Consider the following 18,648-nt stretch of genomic DNA (forward strand, 5'->3'; position numbering starts at 1 on the left):
GAGATCCCATGCCACTCCTCTGCAGCAACAGGCATTCCCCATTCCCAACTGCCCCGTGCAAGGGGCACGGGTACATGTCCCTGACAATCCTGACAACCACAGCTGTCCTGCAGCAACAATATGGGGGGAGGAGAGGGGGCAATGGGGAGAACACAGGATGTCCAAACAACAAACTAAAATCACAGCAACCATACATCAACAAAATTTCTCTTAACATAAACACAATATTCATTCCTTAATTTTGAGAACCAATCATCATATTACCCATCTGTGCCAAAGCTGTGGCTGCCCCACTCCTGGAAGGGTCAAGGCCAGGTTGTGCAGGGCCTGGAGCAGCCTGGCCCAGGGGAAGATGTCCCTGCCCATGGCAGGGCTGGCACCGGACGGGCTTTAAGGTCGCTCCAGCCCAAACCATTGCAGAGCCCCCGGGGCCAGGATGGGGCGGGGCGGGCGCTGGGCAGCGCCAGCAGCTCATGCTGCCGCCTGCTGTTGGCACCCGGAACTGCAGCTGGGGGCAGCGCATGCGCAGTGACGCTGATTTCCCACGCTCGCTGCTGCCCTCCAGTGGGCAATTCCTGAACCACAACTGCCAGAATCCCCAAATCCCAGCATGGGTCAGGCTGGAAGGACCCAGAGTGGGCACCTGGCCCAACCTCCCGGCTCAGGCAGCGTCATCCCTGAGACCTGGACTGGGGCCAGAGCAGCCCAGGACAGGACACAGCACTCGGCCGATCTGGTCACAGCACTGCCAGATCAGGACACAGCACTCCTGATGTGCCTCAATGGGAAGGGCAGAGGGGTACAAACACTGCCCTTCCTCCTTGGAAATACTCTGGGCCCTGCTCTTCATGATACACCCTGGATCCCTCCAGGCCCCAGGCCACATGGCCAGCTTCACGGGTCACCAGCTAGCACCCCCAGGTCCTTCCCCAGATCTGCCCCAGCAGGACCCTCTGGGCCTGGATTGCCACTGGGGACTGTCCCTCCACAGGGACAGGACCCTGCCCTTGCACTCTTGAACCTCCAAGTTTCCAGCCTTTAAGGTCCCCCTGAAGTGCAGGATGTGGCAGGATGCTCTGCCTGGAATGTGCCCCAGGGACAATGCCCCATTTGTGGCCATCAGGGCTGTCCTGAGAGGGGTCAGGTGCTCCTTTTGCTGCTGAATTGGGCAAAAACCAGATGAAATTACCATCCCTGAATTGCACCCTGAGGCTAAAAGACCAGAGCTGGGCCTGGCCATCTATCAACTGACCCTGGGAATGTCCAGTCCCCTCTCAGACAGAGATTCCTCTCCCCGGTTCCTGCTTGAAATGAAATGTGTGTGAGGTTCCTCCCTTGGGAGGGAGTGCTCCTGAGGGATCCTCCTTGAGGCAGAGAGAAAGACACGTTCCCAGGAGTGTTGGTGTGAGGACTGACATTGAGCCCTGCTTAGGAATTGTCACTTTTTTCTGGCTTTGTCAGATTTATTTAATGGAATTGTTTTGATAGAATTATTTAATAGAATTGCTTTGCACAATGATACTGGTGGCCACAGTGGCTACAGTGGCTGTTGTAACTTTATGGTGACTCCGGGTCTCTTGGTGATCATGGTGGTCACAGAAGCCTTGTTGATTTTTGTGACCATGAGGCCAGAGTGGCTGTGGTGGCCGCAGTGCCACAATGACAATGGTGGCCACAGTGACCTCATGGTGGCAATAGCTGCCAAGGTGGCCAGAGTGGCTGTGGTGGCCTTGGTAGCTTTGGTGGCCTCGTTTCTCCAGAGGTCATGGTGGTATTGGTGATTGTGGTGGCCACAGGGATGACAGTGACCTTGGTTGCCATGGCGGCCATGCTTGCCACAGTGACCACAGTGACCTTGGAGACCACAGTGGCCTCGTGGCTCAGAGGATCCCAGTGGCCACTGCCAGGGCCGTGGTGGCCAGGAGGAGTCCTCCGACATGGAAGGGAGCCCTGGAGGCGCTGCCACCTGGCAGACAAAGAGACGGACGTCAGGGGGATCATGGGGGGAGTGAGGGGGTTGGGGGCAACCATAATGGGGGGTTAGGGGTGACAGGAGAGATGGGGGCCATGAGGTGTCAGGTGACAGGGTGTTGCGGGGGGGCACAGGGGGGCACGAGGCCCGGGGAGGGCAGAGGGGTCATGGTGGTCATAGGGGTGACAGGGATCAGGAGGAGTCAGGAGGTGCCATGGCGGGTGACAGCTGGGGACAGGGGTTCAGGAAGGGCCATGAGGGCTCCCAGCCCACCCACGTCCAGCACACAGGGCCCATCCCCACAGCACTGCCTTTGGTGGGGAGGGACAGGATCAGAATGGGGACATCCCTGTCCCTGTCGTCCCCTGGCTGGGCTCTCCCTGACCCTGTCTCCTCCCAGATGTGGGGGTCCCCATCCCGGTGCCCTGTCATGGCCATTCTTGTCCCCGCAGCCACACTGGGTGCCCATGTCCCTGCCCTATCCCCAGTGGGTGTCCCCATCGCCCCAGGCTCTCACCTGTGGCGCCACCTTGCAGCCACTCGCAGTTGTATTTGCTGAAGGTCCCTTTGGAGCGGAGCTGGATCCGCACCCTTTCTCCTTCCTGGCTGACTTTGATGACCTCGAAGGTCTCAAAGGGTGGGATCAGCACCTCTTTCTCGCCAGGATATTTGGAGAATTCCCGGATTTCTGCACCGTGGCACGTGTGCACCTGGAACATCGTGTCTATCCCAAATTTCTGGGAGGCTGTTTGACTCTGGGATGCCGACGTGAATTGACCAAACCGGACGATGTCACCGTACACTGCCTGGAACCTGACCCCACGCACCCCCCGGTACACGTTCTGACACTTTGGTCCCTGAGTGACCCTCAGTGTCGCCAGGGCCTGGGTCAGCAGGAAATGCAGAGTTTTGAAGTGGAAGTTCTCCCGGTATTCCTGCCCGGCTGTACGCACGGCTGCGTTGAACTCTCTGTACAGGTCATTCATCGTGTAGGCCATGAGGGCGATGGCCTGGGCTGGAGATGACAGAGGGAACACACGAGACCCCAGACTCTGCCACTCAGCTCTGGCCTTAGTCCAGGCCTGGGCAAAGAGAGGGGTCTGCTCAAACTCGGAGCGGTTGAGGGCTGGCAACGCCTCAGTCATGGCAGGGCCACAGCCCCGGTACTGGTCATCGAAGGAGTCCTGGGCCATGTCCAGGGGCACCACCTCGATGCCCATGGTGGCCACGGCCATTGCCAGCAGTGCCAGGGTCTGAGCCAGGAGGGCCATGGAGGGGAGAGGCCACAGGGACCGGTGTGGACACTGGAGGACACAAAGGGGACACAGAGGAGACACAGGGGAGACACAGGGAAGGTTCATCAGTGAGGGACTGGGGAGGGGAGTGGGGTCAGCCCAGGGGGGAGGGAGGCACTCCTGGCCAGCAGAGCCCTGGGCATGTCTGGGCTCCCTCATCCCAAATCCTGGGGTTACTTATCCCTCCCCAATGTCCCCCAGCCCCAGGAACCCCAATCCCAGAATACCCCTGGCCCCCCAGAAGCCCAATCCTACTCCCATGAATACACGTCCCCTCAAATCCTGGGCTCACTCCCTGAGCCCCTCAGTGTCCCTCTCAGTTGGTCCCCAGACCCCACTCCCACTCCCATTCCCCAGTTCCATTGGTGTCACCCCAGGACATCAACCCAAATCCAGGCATCACCCTCTGCCCCCACAGTGTCTCCCAGCCTCCCCATCACCCCAGTCCCACTCTCACCATCCCGTGTCCCCCCTCATTTTCCCCCAGAGCCCCCATTACCCCAATCCCAGACCTGTGACTCCCCCAGGGTCCCCCCAGCACCGCAATCCCAATCCCTCAGTCCCGTGTCCCCCCAAGAGTCCCCCTGGAGTCCCCCCAGCCCTGATACCAAAATCAGCTGGAGTGAACTCCCTGATGGAACTGCAGGTAGCATAAAAACTGAATTCTTTATCAGCTCAGACTCACAGTGGATCTGTCCTGATCCTGCAGGTCAGGGGGGACTTTGCCACAGGGTCTTTATCCACCACAATTGCAAATATTCGTTATAATGTGTCCCTCACCTAGTACAGAAACTGTACATTTCCTAGCAATAATTTGCATGGCTCCACCTCTTTCTTGAAATCCTTTTATGGTCCTGGAGAGTCCTAAAAATGACTTTTCTCAGTGTGGTTTTCACTGAGGGCCCCAGTGTGCCAGATAACCTCACCTTGAACTTTCACCTTTGGCAGACACTGCTCCTTCTCTGGTACAGAATTTGCCAAAACCCCTCACAGGAGTGCCCTTTATCTCTTTCTTCACAGGTTCCACCCACCTTTGTTCTTCTCTGTACACACGTCTACATCCTTTTCTTGATTTTTACTACTTCTTTTTAAACCCTATTAAGCACCTTTAAAGGATCTCAATTTCTATTCTCTCTCTTATTGTTCACCCTCCAGGACCCCAATCCCACAGTCCCATGTTCCCCCAGTCCCCTCCAGTCCCACTCCCCACTGCTCACTGAGTTGCTGCCACACCTCAGATACCACTTGGGCTCCCCTATCAGATGCCATCCCTGCAGGCACCTTGAGCTGGGGATGATCTCTTGGGGGAGTGCCTGGGTGACTTCCCTGGCCTTGTTGGCGTGGCAGGAGAAGTTCTGGACCTCCAAGAAGGGATCCACCAACACCAGGAGATACCTGAGCCTATGTTGGCGTGGTAGCTCAGAAAATCCATTTGCCAGTAATCCCCAGGAGTCTTTCCTCTTTCAGTGATGCCTGGAGGTGATGGTTTTGAATACAAAGGAACCTCTCGTGCTGCTTTAGTGCAAGTCTATTTCCCACAGGGATTTGTCAGTCCCCAGGCTGGTGTGCCCTGGGTTGTAGAACGGCCACGCCTTGGGGCAGCTCAGCTCAGCTCAGGCACCCAGGCACTCCCCCAAGAGATCATCCCCACGCTCAAGGTGCCCACAGGCATGTCTGTTGAGGGATTTTTGCAGGAAAACGGACACAGCGCCCAAGCAGCCTTTAAGGGGTCTGAGTAGAATTTCACATTGTCCCCGATAGCTCAAAAACAGGAAGAGCCTACTCAGGAGAAAAACGAGTCCAGGATGTGGGGCGGGCTAAGAAGACAGAGCAAAAACCACAGCAGAGTGCCTGAAGGGAAAACAATAAACCACAATGAGATGCATGAAGAAAGAAGACTGAACAATGAGCTGAAGGCTTGAGACGCGTGCACAGCCAGGCTAAACCAATCATGTATTAGCCTGAGGCGCGTGAACAGTAGAACAAAGCATAAATACATTTTGTTCTTGTAATAAATTTGACTTCACTTGGTCATATTGATCATGGCGTGATGTCCCATTGCTGATCCTCCGCAGATGGCATCTGATAGGGGACCCCAGTTGGTATCTGAGGTGTGACTGCAACTCAGTGAGCACTGGGGAGTGGGACTGGGGGCAACTGGGGGGACATGGGACGGTGGGAGTGGGGTCATGGGGGCTGAGCAATAAGAGAGAGAATAGAAAGTTTTACATCCCTTAATGGTGCTGGGTACAGCTTAAAGTTGAACGGGCAAAACCAATGAAAGGATGTAAAAGTGTGGACATAGCAGGGCAAAGGTGGCTGTAACCTGTGGAGAAAGAGATAAAGGGAACTGCAGTGAGGGGTTTTTGGCAAGTTCTGTACCACAGAAGGAGCAGTGCCTGCTCAAAGCAAAAGTTTGAGGCAAGGTCACGTGGGATATTGGGGCACTCAGTGAAAACCACAATGAGAAAACTCATTTTAATGAGTCTCCAGCACAATAAAAAGCAGCAGAGCCATGCAGATTATTTACGGGAAAAATGCTGGTTCCTGTATTAGATAAAGACACAAATTCATGAATATTTATAATTATGGTGCATAAATACCCAATGGCAAAGTCCCCCCTGAGCTGCAGGACCAGGAGAGATCTGCTGTGAGTCCGAGCTGATCAAGAATTCCGGCTTTCTGATACCTGCAGTTCCATCAGGGAGTTTCACTCTGTCCCATTTCAGTATCAGGGGCTGGGGACCCTTGTGGGGGGACTTGGGACAGCGGGATTGGAGTCTGGGGGGCACTGGGGGTGTCACAGAACAGGGACTGGGGTGCTGGGGTGGTCTGGGGGCCAGCGATGGGAGACACAGGACCATGGGAGTGGCAGTGGGGTGATGGGGGACGCTTGGGGGGCCCATGGGACTGGATCAGGGTCCAGGGGTCACTGGGGACGTCATGGGACTGAGAGTGGGATTGGGGTAAGGGGAGGAGGGGACAGGGACAGTGGGACCCATTGGGGACCCCAAACCTTGGGCCAGGGTCCTGGGGGACATGGGGCCACTGGGAGGGGTACAAGGGATTGGGAGAGGGATTGGGGTAATGGAAACACTGGGAAACACCAGGAGGGGGACACAGATCTGTGGGAGTGGGATTGAGAGTCTGGGGGTCACACGGGTTACTGTGGGGGGTCAGGAAATGACCCCAGGATTTGAGTCAGGGTCCTGAGGGTGGCTGACAAGACACCTTGAGGGGGGATATGAGACTGTGGGACTGGGATTGGGAGTCGGGGGGTCTGGGGGACACTGAGGCATCCAGGAGTGACCCCTGGATTTGGGATCAGATTCCAGGACATGCCCAGGGGTCATGTCCAGCTCCTTTAACGCCTCTCCTGCAGAGCGCCTCATTTCCTAAAATAAAGCAGTTCCTGGAGTTTTTGTTCGAGGGAAATCAAAGCTTTATTTTTCAAATTTCTGTTTACAAAGAGTGCTGGAGAAATGTTCCTCCCTTTTCCCTCATTCACTGCAGACCCTGAGAAAGGACCTGGAGGGGCAGGAGCATGACCAGGGAAGGGAGGGAGCTGGGGAAGGGTCTGGAGCAGCAGGAAGGGCTGAAAGAGCTGCTGGGGGCTGCTCAGTGCAATTTAAAAAGGATTAATAATCAGTTTGGGGCCTGTTCCAAATTTCCTGATTTGAGGCAATGCAACAGAAGAAGCACTGGGAGGAAAGAAAGAAAAACAAACAGAATGAGAAAGGAAGAAAAATAAAATGGAGAAAGGGGGACAGAGGCTGCACCACCTATTTTGTGATGACAAACCCTCATGTTTCACTCAGGAAACTCTTTTTTCTTTCAAATCAGGGATTTTCCCTCTTTACCCACTCATCTCCTTGGCAGTGCTGGGGGACACTGCAGGGGGCAGGGGGTGATCCCTGCATTTGGGTTGGGGTCCTGGGGTGTATCATTTGCAACAAGTCCAAAGGGGACACCAGACTGGGATTGGGACTGGGGCAAGGAGGGGGGCAAGAGTGACACTGGGAAGGTCAGGGGGTGACCCCAGATTTGGGTTGGGGTCCTGGAGGGTCTCAAGGGACACTGGGGACAATACACAAAGAATGCAGGTGTGGGATATGGGCCCCTGGGGAGACTGGAGGACACTGGGTCACCCAGGAGTGACCCCAGGATTTGAGATCAGGCTCCCAGGATGTGTACAGAGCTCTCTTGGCCAAGGCTGCCCTCCCTCTCCTGGGGCTGACACCACCCTCCTTCCCCAGCCCCTGATGGATGGATCTTCTCTGTGTCCCATTGTCCCCCCATGTCCCCTCAGCATCCTCTCAGTGTCACATCAGTGTCCTGCCGTCTTCCTCAGTGTTCCCCATGTCCCACAGTGTCCCCTCAGTTTCCCAATGTCCCCCGGTGTTTCACACTAGTCCTGGTGGCCACTGCCTTCTCTGGACTCCCAGGTTAGGACCCTGGCACTGCTGGCAATGACCGTGGCAAACACAGGCTTCACAGTTGTCCCCCTGGACATGGCTGGGAACTCCTTTGATGACCAGCATCCAGGCTGCCGACACGCCATGACAGAGTTGTTGCCAGCCCTCAACCACTTTGAGTTCCAGCAGAATCCTCTGTTTGCCCAGACCTGGATGCTGGCTGCGGCCGAGCGGTGGAGGCGGGTCCACCTGTGACTCCTCTGTCCCCAGCCCAGGCCATCGCCCTCATGACCTACACAATGAAGGACGTGTACAAGGAGTTCAATGCCACCGTGCATGTGGCCGGGCACTCCCACCAGCAATACCGGGACAACTTCTGTAGCATTGTGCGCTACAGAATGCTACCAACAGCCCCTGGAGCTCTCCTGGTTTTGTCATCAGGAAGCGTGGAGGTGGCAGGTGGCATCTTCTCCACAATCTGAGAAAAATCAATTAAACCATTGGAGACATGGTTTCCCTCCAGCCAGGGATGCCTTCCCCATCTGTGCTCTCACAAAATTGGAAATTGGCAGTTATTGACATCAAAGACTCTTTCTTTCACATTCCCCTTCACCCAGATGATGCGCCATGGTTTGCTGTCTCTGTGCCCCCCATCAACAGAGGAGCTCCCATGAAGCGCTACCACTGGTGCGTTCTTCCTCAGGGAATGAAGAACAGCCCCACTATCTGACAGTGGTGTGTTGCTAGGGTTCTGTCCCCTGTGCGCGCAAGGGAGAAAAAATGCATAATATATCATTACATGGATGAGATCCTTAATTTGTGCCCCTGATGATGACACGCTTGCACGCCCCTTAGAGGACACGATTACAGCCTTGTCAGTGGCAGGATTTGAGCTGCAAACAGAGAAAGTCCAACACCTGCTGCCTTGGAAGTATCTGAGATCACCAACCGTACCATTACACCCCAAAAAATCCTAATTCACACTAACCCTAAAACCCTAAGAGACCTGCACCAGCTCTGTGGATCCCTCAACTGGAGCAGGCCCTGGTTAGGACACACCACAAGAGATTTATCCCCTCTATTCAACTTGTTAAAAGGGGGGGAGACCCTGGATTCCCCGAGGGCCCTGACTCCGGAGGCCAGGGCAGCACTCGAGAAGGTCCAGTCCACCATTGCAAGTCGACACGCCCACCGGTGCCGTGAGGATCTGCCCTTCAGCTTCATCATCCTGGGTAGGCCACCGCATCTTTATGGGTTGATTTTTCATGGGACACGGACCAAAAGGACCCCCTCTTAATCATAGAGTGGGTGTTCCTTGGTCACCAGCTATCCAAGAGCATCACCAAGCCACAAGAGCTGATGGCCCAGCTGATCACGAGGGCTAGGGCTCGCCTGCGTGTGTTGGCAGGGTGCGATTTTGCATGCATTCACCTCCCTATCCAAACATCCATGGGGACGATACACTGGACACTGTGGAAAATTTATACCGGCCTAATGAGAATTTGCAGTTCGCCCTAGACAGCTACACTGGCCAAACTTCAATTGACCATCCAGGCCACAAATTGTTTAATGTTGAATTTAATTGAATTCCAAAAGAGGTTCAAAGCTGCCGCCCACTCAAAGCCCTGACAGTTTTTCCAGATGCATCTGGAGGATCCCACAAGTCAGTGCTTACTTGGAAGGACCCTCAGACTCAGCAGTGGGAAGCCGATGTGCAGATTGTGGAGGGTTCTCTGCAAGTTGCTGAGTTAGATGCAGTCATCAGGGCCTTTGAGAAGTTTCCACAGCCTTTTAATCTAGTAACCGGTTCAGCCTATGTAGCAGGCATAGGGTCCCGGGCAGAACCTGCAGTGCACAAAGAAGTTTCCAATCCTGCCATCTATCGCTTGCTCTCACATTAAATACACCTGGTTTCCCACCGAGAGCAACCCTTCTTTGTAATGCACGTAAGATTGCACACCGACCTCCCTGGGTTTATTGCCGAGGGAAACCGCAGGGCAGACGCCCCAGCCGCACCCCTGCAGCTGGCTGGCCTGCCTAGCACTGACCAGCAGGCCAAATTAAGCCATCAGCAATTCCCCCAGAATGTCCCAGGGCTGGTGTCGCAGACATCTTTCATGAAAAATCCTTTCTTAGGATTTTTCCTTGTGAGAAGCTGCAGTTTCAGCAACCAAAAGTAAACAATGGTTATCTGCTGCTGTGGAATGCAACAGGTAGACCTGTGATTGGTCTCCTGTAGATGTTGGGATTTCCTGACCACTCATGGCAGAGCTGGCTCTTGCTCTCTGGCTGAGACACAGATTTTTGTTATTCATTCTTGTCTATTCTTAGCTTAGCTAGCTTCTGAAGAAACCTTTTCCTTTCTATTTCTTTTTAGTATAGTCTTAATGTAACATATATCATAAAATAATAAATCAAGCCTTCTGATCATGGAGTCAACATTCTTGTCTCTTCTTCATCCTGAAAACCCTTGTGACCATGGTCACAGGCTGGTCCGCCAATTTCATCTGCAGCGGGACCAGGCCAATGCGATTGTGGCCACCTGCCCAAATTGCCAGAAGATGGCGCTACCATCATTGGGTTCCGGGCTGAACCCTAGAGGACTCCGCAGCTGCGAGGTCTGGCAAACTGATGTCACCCACGCGTCCAAATTTGGGCGGTTCAAATATGTCCACATATCTGTGGACACCTTCTCGGGGGCAGTCTTAGCCTCAGCCCACACTGGGGAAAAAGCGGCAGATGCACAAAAACATCTGATGCGTGCCTTTGCAGTTTTGGGGATCCCATCTACCATCAAAGCAGAAAATGGCCCAGCTTGTACCTCCAAGGCATTTGGTGAGTTTTTGCAGGAATGGGGGGTACAACATCGGACGGGAATTCCACACTCCCCCACTGGTCAGGCTGTAATAGAATGCACTCACCAAACCTTAAAGCAAGTCCTCGCCCGCCAACGGGGAGATGTCCAAGCTCTGTCCCCACACCTCAGACTTTGTAAAGCGCTCTTTACTATCAATTTTTTGAATTGCTCTTTCGACACACCCGAGCCACCAGTCCCGAGACACTTCCATCAGCAACAACACATTGGGTTCAAAGAAAAGCCACCTGTCCTTATTAGGGACTCAGACTCTGCAGAAATCCAGGGTCCATTCCAGCTTATCACCAGGGGTCATGGATATGCCTGCGTGTCCACGCCCTCAGGTGTCAGATGGGTCCCTGAGAAATTAATCAAGCCCTATACACCAACGGAGTCTGTTAGCACGCCTCAAGCTGTAACCCCCCACGGCCAGGAGGACCCCAATGACCGTACGTTTGCACAGAATAGAAAACCTCGCAGGAGGGGAAGAGACTCCTGATATTACCTCTTTTATTCCCTTGCCTCTCCCTCAGAGAAATTCCGTTGTTATGTTTGTTTTAGTATTCATCATGTGTTTCTGCTCTCATTTCATTTCAGGCGCCCACAATGCTCCTCGCAATTGTGGATGCTGTCCTGCATGAAGAGCAGAAGTTACTTTGCTGCCATTCGTTTCCTGCCGTCCTTGTGCTTCGGTGTCTTGAAGCAAGTCATCACTGCCTCCACCACAAAGCCTTCCTCAGCATGCAAGATCGCCTTTGCTGCCGGTGTCACAAAGAACGATAGATAGTGGGAGAGCCAAAAGGCAGAGAGCACCAGAGTACAAAGGAAATGACTTTACACATTTTACAGCACCATCTCCAGGAACTGGACTCTGTCCCATTTTACAGTGCCCCCCTCTCCTTTTTAAAACAAAAAAGGGGGAGATGTAACATTGTGTGTCCTGTACGGGTTTTATTGTGAAGTTGGTTATGTTTTATAAGTTAAGATTTTGGTTTGACCCTCAGTTCCCCCCATGTTCTCCCTCATTATGGTTTGTTTCTCCCGCCAGTTACCTATCATTGTAACCAACCCCTTTCATTTCAAGAAATTTCTATGTCAATCTTCCCTTACCTAACATATGATTTGTCCCCTGAGCCTTTTCCCTCCCCTGGGCCATTCCTATTGGATCACTTGTGTCCCTCGCTCCTCCCCTGGGCTTTGTTCATTGGTTCCCTCGTGTCTCCTCGTGTCACGCCCTTCCCCTTTATAAGTGCCTCCCCAATGGTTTTTCTCTGACACCATCACTGGCCCCACCTGGGTCTAAAAAGCGCCTTGGCATCCACATGTGTGTCCACTCCTTCCTTCCTTTACCTCAGTGCTTCGCAGCCCTGCTCTCGCCTGCATCCCCACACCGCAGATGGAGCCACTACTCGGGGTTCTGGCAGAAAACCTGGGAGATGCAGGATTTGTGCTCTCCAGCGGTCACTCCAGGAGCGGCTGGCCGGCACCCATCAGCTCCAGTGGCCGCAGGATGAGACTGCAAACTTCCCCTTCAAAACACTGCATTTCCTGCTGACCCAGGCCCTGGTGACACTGAGGGACACTCGGGGACCACGGTGTCACCATGTGTCTCTGGGGGTGCCTGGTGTCCGGTTTGAGGCACGGTGTGGTGACACCATCCGGTTTGGTCGATTCACATCGACATCACTGCATAAACAGATCGCTCAGCAATTTGGGACAGACGCGATGTTCCAGGTGCAGACGTGTTACGGTGTGGATATCCAAGAATTTTCCTCCAGTCCTACTGAGGAGGAGGTGCTGATCCCACCCGTGGAGACCTTTGAGGTCACCAGTGTCACCCAGGAAGGAGAGAGGGCAGTGATCCAGCTCCGCTCCAGTGGGACCTTCAGCAGATACAGCTGCGAGTGGCTGTGACGTGACATCATGGGGAAAACCTGGAGGACAGGGACACCCACTGTGGGGATGGGGACACCCATGCTAAGGCACAGGGGACAATGACACCCACAGGTGATGGGGGACAGGGACACCCATGACATGGCACAGGAATGGGGACCCCCACATCTGGGAGGGGACAGACACACCCCTGCCCAGAGGATGCCAGGGACAGGGACGCTGAAATGGACAGAGATAGGAACCCTCCTCTGCTGTCTCTGTCCCTCCCCTCTGCAGACCAGCTCTGTAGGGACCGGCCCTGTGAGCTGGTCATGAGTGGGCTGCGATCCTCCTGACCCCCCCTGAACCTCTCCCACCCCCTTGACACCCCTCATGGCTCCCCCTATCTCCTCCTGACACCTGTCAGCCCTAAAGCTCAATCTGAGCCTCCTGAAACCCCATATTGCTCCCTATATTACCCCACTGCCCCCCTGACACCCCATCATCCCTAAAGCCCCCACGGCCCCTTGACCATCAATCTCCCTCCTGCACACCAGCCACTGCTCACTCCCAATGCTCCCACTGCCCGTGGCCCCCATCTTTACTCACCCCATGTGATGGCCCCCTCTGAACCCCTGACAGCTCCCATGGCTTTCCTGAGCACCCTGATCCCCACCACCACGGTATTCCACCCCACCTGAACTCCCCTCACACCCCCCCTGTGCCCCTGTAATCCCTGACCCCTCTCTGACCCGCCTCACCCTCTTCAACCCCATCGATCACTCATTCTCCTCTTTTTCCCTCCCCGGTGGGAGCATCCCCAGGGCCCCCTCCCACCTCAGAGGGCTCCTCCTGGCCACTACAGCCCCGGCTGGATTGTCTGAGCCACAAGGCAATGAAGGTCACCGTGGTCTCCACGATCACCAAAGCCACCGTGATCCCCCAGGGAAAAGAGGCAACCAAGGCTACCATGGCCACCACTGCCATTTTCCCTGAGCAGAAAAAAGGGGAAAAAGAGGAAGAGAAGAGAAAAAGAAAATTCTACCTACTCCCCACGCCCTAACATTTCATTAACTGCCCTTTACTTCTTTGAAAATTCATTGATTCTTGCCCAAATCCTGTGAATTCCCACATATTCAGCACTTAAACCAAACCAAACTCTATTTCCGCATCCCAATTAATTTAACCTAAAAAGAAATAAGAGGAATGTTTCTTTACAAATAGATTGTGTGAATCTGGTGGTAGAGACTTGTAGAGAAGGAAGTGAGCGGAGAAACCATCAGTTTCAGAAAATGTTCCTCATTGACATGGACTGCTGCTCAGCAAGGTCCTACCAAATTCCTGAATTTCAAGAAGAAGAACAAAGATTTAACAGGCTTATGAATATTAATTACCCTGCCCAGGGTAAAGTTAAAGCTCATTTTAATGGTCATGTGTATGTGTGGCAGAAGGGCGGGGTGTGTAGCAAGGGGGACGTGCAGTGGCTGGATTGGGAAGTCTGCACCTTCCAAATACCTCTGCCAATGGGGAAAGGGAGTGGGAGATATGGGTGGGAAATTGGGGTAAAAAGGAGGCTGCATCGTCCAGCAACTTGTGACACCCCGTGGGGAAATTCCCCACGGCCTCTTCCTTTGATCACGAATATAATTACAGGGCACTTCTGTCTCCTTTCTGCAAGTAAACCTCTGGCAAGGTGAATTTTTCTGACCAAAAGGTAGATAGAGGAAATGTTCCATTGTATCCTGAGCTATATGCTCAGCTGAAGCCAGAGTCTCATCCACAAAATGGCGGCTCTGTCCTTTATCCCCCTGGTGTTCCATCAGCCAAATACATATTTATAAGTAGTCATACATATTCAAACATTTTCCTTCTAAATCCCTGGTCCCTCCCACAGTCTACCAGCTGACTCTTCCTTGCTGTCCATTGGTGGAGACCTTCCTGCAGCGTGATTGGAGGTGAGATGTTGCCGTGCCACTCCTCCGCAGCAACAGGCATTCCCCATTCCCAACCGCCCCGTGCAAGGGGCACGGGTACATGTCCCTGACAATCCTGACAACCACAGCTGTCCTGCAGCAACAATATGGGGGGAGGAGAGGGGGCAATGGGGAGAACACAGGATGTCCAAACAACAAACTAAAATCACATAACCACACATCAACAAAACTTCTCTTAACATAAACACAATATTCATTCCTTAATTTGGAGAGCCAATCATCATATTACCCATCTGTGCCAAAGCTGTGGCTGCCCCACTCCTGGAAGGGTCAAGGCCAGGTTGTGCAGGGCCTGGAGCAGCCTGGCCCAGGGGAAGATGTCCCTGCCCATGGCAGGGCTGGCACCGGACGGGCTTTAAGGTCGCTCCAGCCCAAACCATTGCAGAGCCCCCGGGGCCAGGATGGGGCGGGGCGGGCGCTGGGCAGCGCCAGCAGCTCGTGCTGCCGCCTGCTGTTGGCACCCGGAACTGCAGCTGGGGGCGGCACATGCGCAGTGATGCTGATTTCCCGTGCTCGCTGCTGCCCTCCGGTGGACAATTCCTGAACCACAACTGCCAGAATCCCCAAATCCCAGCATGGGTCAGGCTGGAAGGACCCAGAGTGGGCACCTGGCCCAACCTCCCAGATCCGGCAGCGTCATCCCTGAGACCTGGATTGGGGCCAGAGCAGCCCAGGACAGGACACAGCACTGGGCAGATCTGGTCACAGCACTGCCAGATCAGGACACAGCACTCCTGATGTGCCTCAATGGGAAGGGCAGAGGGGTACAAACACTGCCCTTCCTCCGTGGAAACACTCTGGGCCCTGCTCTTCATGATACACCCTGGATCCCTCCAGGCCCCAGGCCACATGGCCAGCTTCACGGGTCACCCACCAGCACCCCCAGGTCCTCCCCCACAGCTGCTCCAGCAGGACCCTCTGGGCCTGGACTACCACTGGCGACTGTCCCTCCACAGGGACAGGATCTGCCCTTGCACTCTTGAACCTCCCAATTTCCAGCCTTTAAGATCCCCCTGAAGTGCAGGATGTGGCAGGATGCTCTGCCTGGAATGTGCCCCAGGGACAATGCCCCATTTGTGGCCATCAGGGCTGTCCTGAGAGGGGTCTGGTGCTCCTTTTGGTGCTGAATTGGGCAAAAACCAGCCCAAATTACCATCCCTGAATTGCACACTGAGGCTAAAAGACCAGAGCTGGGCCTGGCCATCTATCAACTGACCCAGGGAATGTCCAGTCCCCTCTCAGACAGAGATTCCTCTCCCCTGTTCCTGCTTGAAATGAAATGTGTGTGAGGTTCCTCCCTTGGGAGGCAGTGCTACTGAGGGATCCTCCTTGAAGCAGAGAGAAAGAGACGTTCCCAGGAGTGTTGGTGTGAGGACTGACATTGAGCCCTGCTTAGGAATTGTCACTTTTTTCTGGATTTGTCAGATTTATTTAATGGAATTGTTTTGATAGAATTATTTCATAGAATTGCTTTGCACAATGATACTGGTGGCCACAGTGGCTACAGTGGCTGTTGTAACTTTGTGGTGACTCCGGGTCTCTTGGTGATCATGGTGGCCACAGAAGCCTTGTTCATTTTTGTGACCATGAGGCCAGAGTGGCTGTGGTGGCCACAGTGCTTCAATGACAATGGTGGCCACAGTGACCTTATGGTGGCAACAGCTGCCAAGGTGGCCAGAGTGGCTGTGGTGGCCTTGGTAGCCTTGGTGGCCTCGTTTCTCCAGAGGTCATGGTGGTATTGGTGATTGTGGTGGCCACAGGGATGACAGTGACCTTGGTTGCCATGGCGGCCATGCTTGCCACAGTGACCACAGTGACCTTGGAGACCACAGTGGCCTCGTGGCTCAGAGGATCCCAGTGGCCACTGCCAGGGCCGCGGTGGCCAGGAGGAGTCCTCCGACATGGAAGGGAGCCCTGGGGGCGCTGCCACCTGGCAGACAAAGAGACGGACGTCAGGGGGATCATGGGGGGAGTGAGGGGGTGGGGGAGGACCATAATGGGGGATTAGGGGTGACAGGAGAGATGGGGGCCATGAGGTGACAGGTGACAGGGTGTTGCGGGGGGGCACAGGGGGGCACGAGGCCCGGGGAGGGCAGAGGGGTCATGGTGGTCGTAGGGGTGACAGGGATCAGGGGGAGTCAGGAGGTGCCATGGCGGGTGACAGCTGGGGACAGGGGTTCAGGAAGGGCCATGAGGGCTCCCAGCCCACCCACGTCCAGCACACAGGGCCCAGCCCCACAGCACTGCCTTTGGTGGGGAGGGACAGGATCAGAATGGGGACATCCCTGTCCCTGTGGTCCCCTGGCTGGGCTCTCCCTGACCCTGTCTCCTCCCAGATGTGGGGGTCCCCATCCCGGTGCCCTGTCATGGCCATTCCTGTCCCCATGCCCACAATGGGTGTCCCGAGATTGGCGTCCCCAGCATGGGCTGTCCCTGTCCCCAAACTCTCACTGAGTGTCCCCACCCTCTGTGCCCTGTCGTGGGTATTCCCTGTCCACAGTGGCCCTCCCCAGCACTGGGTGTCGCTGTCCCCCCATGCCCAGTGAGTGTCATTGTCCCCTGTGCCTTATCCTGGTGTCCCCATGGCCACAGTGGGTGCCCCCAGCACTTGGTTTCTCACCACATCCAGTGAGTGTCCCCAGCACTGGCTTTCCCTCTCCTTGTGCCCAGCATGGGGTGTCCTTGTCCCCGCAGCCACAGTGGGTGCCCATGTCCCTGCCCCATCCCCAGTGGGTGTCCCCATCGCCCCAGGCTCTCACCTGTGGCGTCACCTTGCAGCCACTCGCAGTTGTATTTGCTGAAGGTCCCTTTGGAGCGGAGCTGGATCCTCGCCCTTTCTCCTTCCTGGCTGACTTTGATGACCTCGAAGGTCTCAAAGGGTGGGATCAGCACCTCCTTCTCGCCAGGATATTTGGAGAATTCCCGGATTTCTGCACCGTGGCACGTGTGCACCTGGAACATCGTGTCTCTCCCAAATTTCTGGGAGGCTGTTTCACTCTGGGACGCCGACGTGAATTGACCGAACCGGACGATGTCACCATACCCTGCCTGGAACCTGACCCCACGCACCCCCCGGTACACGTTCTGACACTTTGGTCCCTGAGTGACCCTCAGTGTCGCCAGGGCCTGGGTCAGCAGGAAATGCAGAGTTTTGAAGTGGAAGTTCTCCCGGTATTCCTGCCCGGCTGTACGCACTGCTGCGTTGAACTCTTTGTACAGGTCATTCATCGTGTAGGCCATGAGGGCGATGGCCTGGGCTGGGGATGACAGAGGGGACACACGGGACCCCCGACTCTGCCATGTGGCTCTGGCCTTAGTCCAGGCCTGGGCAAAGAGAGGGTTCTGCTCAAACTCGGAGCTGTTGAGGGCTGGCAATGCCGCGGCCATGTCAGGGCTGCAGCCCTGGTACTGGTCATCGAAGGAGTCCGGGGCCATGTCCAGGGTCTCCACCTCGATGCCCGTGGTGGCCACGGCCATTGCCAGCAGTGCCAGGGTCTGAGCCAGGAGGGCCATGGAGGGGAGAGGCCACAGGGACCGGTGTGGACACTGGAGGACACAGAGGGGACACAGGGGAGACACAGAGGGGACACAGGGGAGACACAGGGAGGGTTCATCAGTGAGGGACTGGGCCGGGGAGTGGGGTCAGCCCAGGGGGAAGGGAGGCACTCCTGGCCAGCAGAGCCCTGGGCATCTCTGGGCTCCCTCATCCCAAATCCTGGGCTTACTTATCCCTCCCCAATGTCCCCCAGCCCCAGGAACCCCAATCCCACAGTACCGTGTCCTCCTGGCCCCCCAGAAGCCCAATCCTACTCCCATGAAAACAAGTCCCCTCAAATCCTGGGCTCACTCCCTGAGCCCCCCGGTGTCCCCCTCGGCTCATCCCCAGACCCCACTCCTACTCCCATTCCCCAGTTCCATTGGTGTCACCCCAGGATATCAACCCAAATCCAGGCATCACCCTCTGCCCCCAGTGTCTCCCAGCCCCCCCATCACCCCAATCCCACCCCACTCTCACCATCCCGTGTCCCCCCTCATTTTCCCCCAGAGCCCCCCATTACCCCAAGCCCAGACCTGTGACTCCCCCAGTGTCCCCCATGTCTGCAATCCCAATCCCTCAGTCCTGTGTCCCCCTGCAAGTGTCCTCAGGTGTCCCCCCAGCCCCGATACCAAAATCAGCCGGAGTGAACTCCCTGATGGATCTGGAGGTAGCAGAATGCTGGAATTCCAGCTGGACTCACAGCAGATC

General features: G+C 55.2%; 2 protein-coding genes across 4 annotated transcripts; both read right to left on the reverse strand.

Moving 5' to 3' along the window:
• Window positions 1-1,428: 1,428 nt before the first annotated feature.
• Window positions 1,429-4,270, reverse strand: LOC139585390 (NAD(P)(+)--arginine ADP-ribosyltransferase 2-like). Of its 2 annotated transcripts, none has more exons than XM_071418118.1 (3): window positions 3,953-4,270; window positions 2,490-3,276; window positions 1,429-1,966 (listed from the first exon to the last, which is right to left on the reverse strand). In XM_071418118.1, exons 2-3 carry the CDS (start codon window positions 3,241-3,243, stop codon window positions 1,881-1,883), a joined length of 840 nt encoding a protein of 279 aa, XP_071274219.1. In that variant the 5' UTR covers window positions 3,244-3,276; window positions 3,953-4,270; the 3' UTR covers window positions 1,429-1,880. The 2 variants fall into 2 exon arrangements, with proteins under 2 accessions (XP_071274219.1, XP_071274218.1); XM_071418117.1 differs by having other exon boundaries at window positions 3,876-4,270.
• Window positions 4,271-15,814: 11,544 nt separating this feature from the next.
• LOC139585388 (NAD(P)(+)--arginine ADP-ribosyltransferase 2-like) lies at window positions 15,815-18,648 on the reverse strand. 2 transcript variants are annotated; one of them, XM_071418115.1, is made up of 4 exons: window positions 18,570-18,648; window positions 17,162-17,948; window positions 16,221-16,332; window positions 15,815-16,175 (listed from the first exon to the last, which is right to left on the reverse strand). In XM_071418115.1, exons 2-3 carry the CDS (start codon window positions 17,913-17,915, stop codon window positions 16,247-16,249), a joined length of 840 nt encoding a protein of 279 aa, XP_071274216.1. In that variant the 5' UTR covers window positions 17,916-17,948; window positions 18,570-18,648; the 3' UTR covers window positions 15,815-16,175; window positions 16,221-16,246. The 2 variants fall into 2 exon arrangements, with proteins under 2 accessions (XP_071274216.1, XP_071274215.1); XM_071418114.1 differs by having other exon boundaries at window positions 15,815-16,332.

This window comes from Agelaius tricolor, unplaced genomic scaffold (genome assembly GCF_023055355.1).
Source record: "Agelaius tricolor isolate 1412-34295 unplaced genomic scaffold, bAgeTri1.0.p SCAF_78, whole genome shotgun sequence".
In the NCBI taxonomy this organism is placed as follows: Eukaryota; Metazoa; Chordata; class Aves; order Passeriformes; family Icteridae; genus Agelaius; species Agelaius tricolor.

Excerpts from the sequence above, each read along its gene's own strand:
- LOC139585390 (XM_071418117.1), bottom strand. The coding sequence starts at position 3,920 with ATGCTACCTGCAGTTCCATCAGGGAGTTCACTCCAGCTGATTTTG. Across the intron at positions 3,277-3,875 it reads GTTCACTCCAGCTGATTTTG|TGTCCACACCGGTCCCTGTG; the intron begins GTATCAGGGCTG and ends TGTGTCCTCCAG. Across the intron at positions 1,967-2,489 it reads GCTGCAAGGTGGCGCCACAG|GTGGCAGCGCCTCCAGGGCT; the intron begins GTGAGAGCCTGG and ends TTTGTCTGCCAG.
- LOC139585388 (XM_071418115.1), bottom strand. The coding sequence starts at position 17,915 with ATGGCCCTCCTGGCTCAGACCCTGGCACTGCTGGCAATGGCCGTGGCC. Across the intron at positions 16,333-17,161 it reads GCTGCAAGGTGACGCCACAG|GTGGCAGCGCCCCCAGGGCT; the intron begins GTGAGAGCCTGG and ends TTTGTCTGCCAG.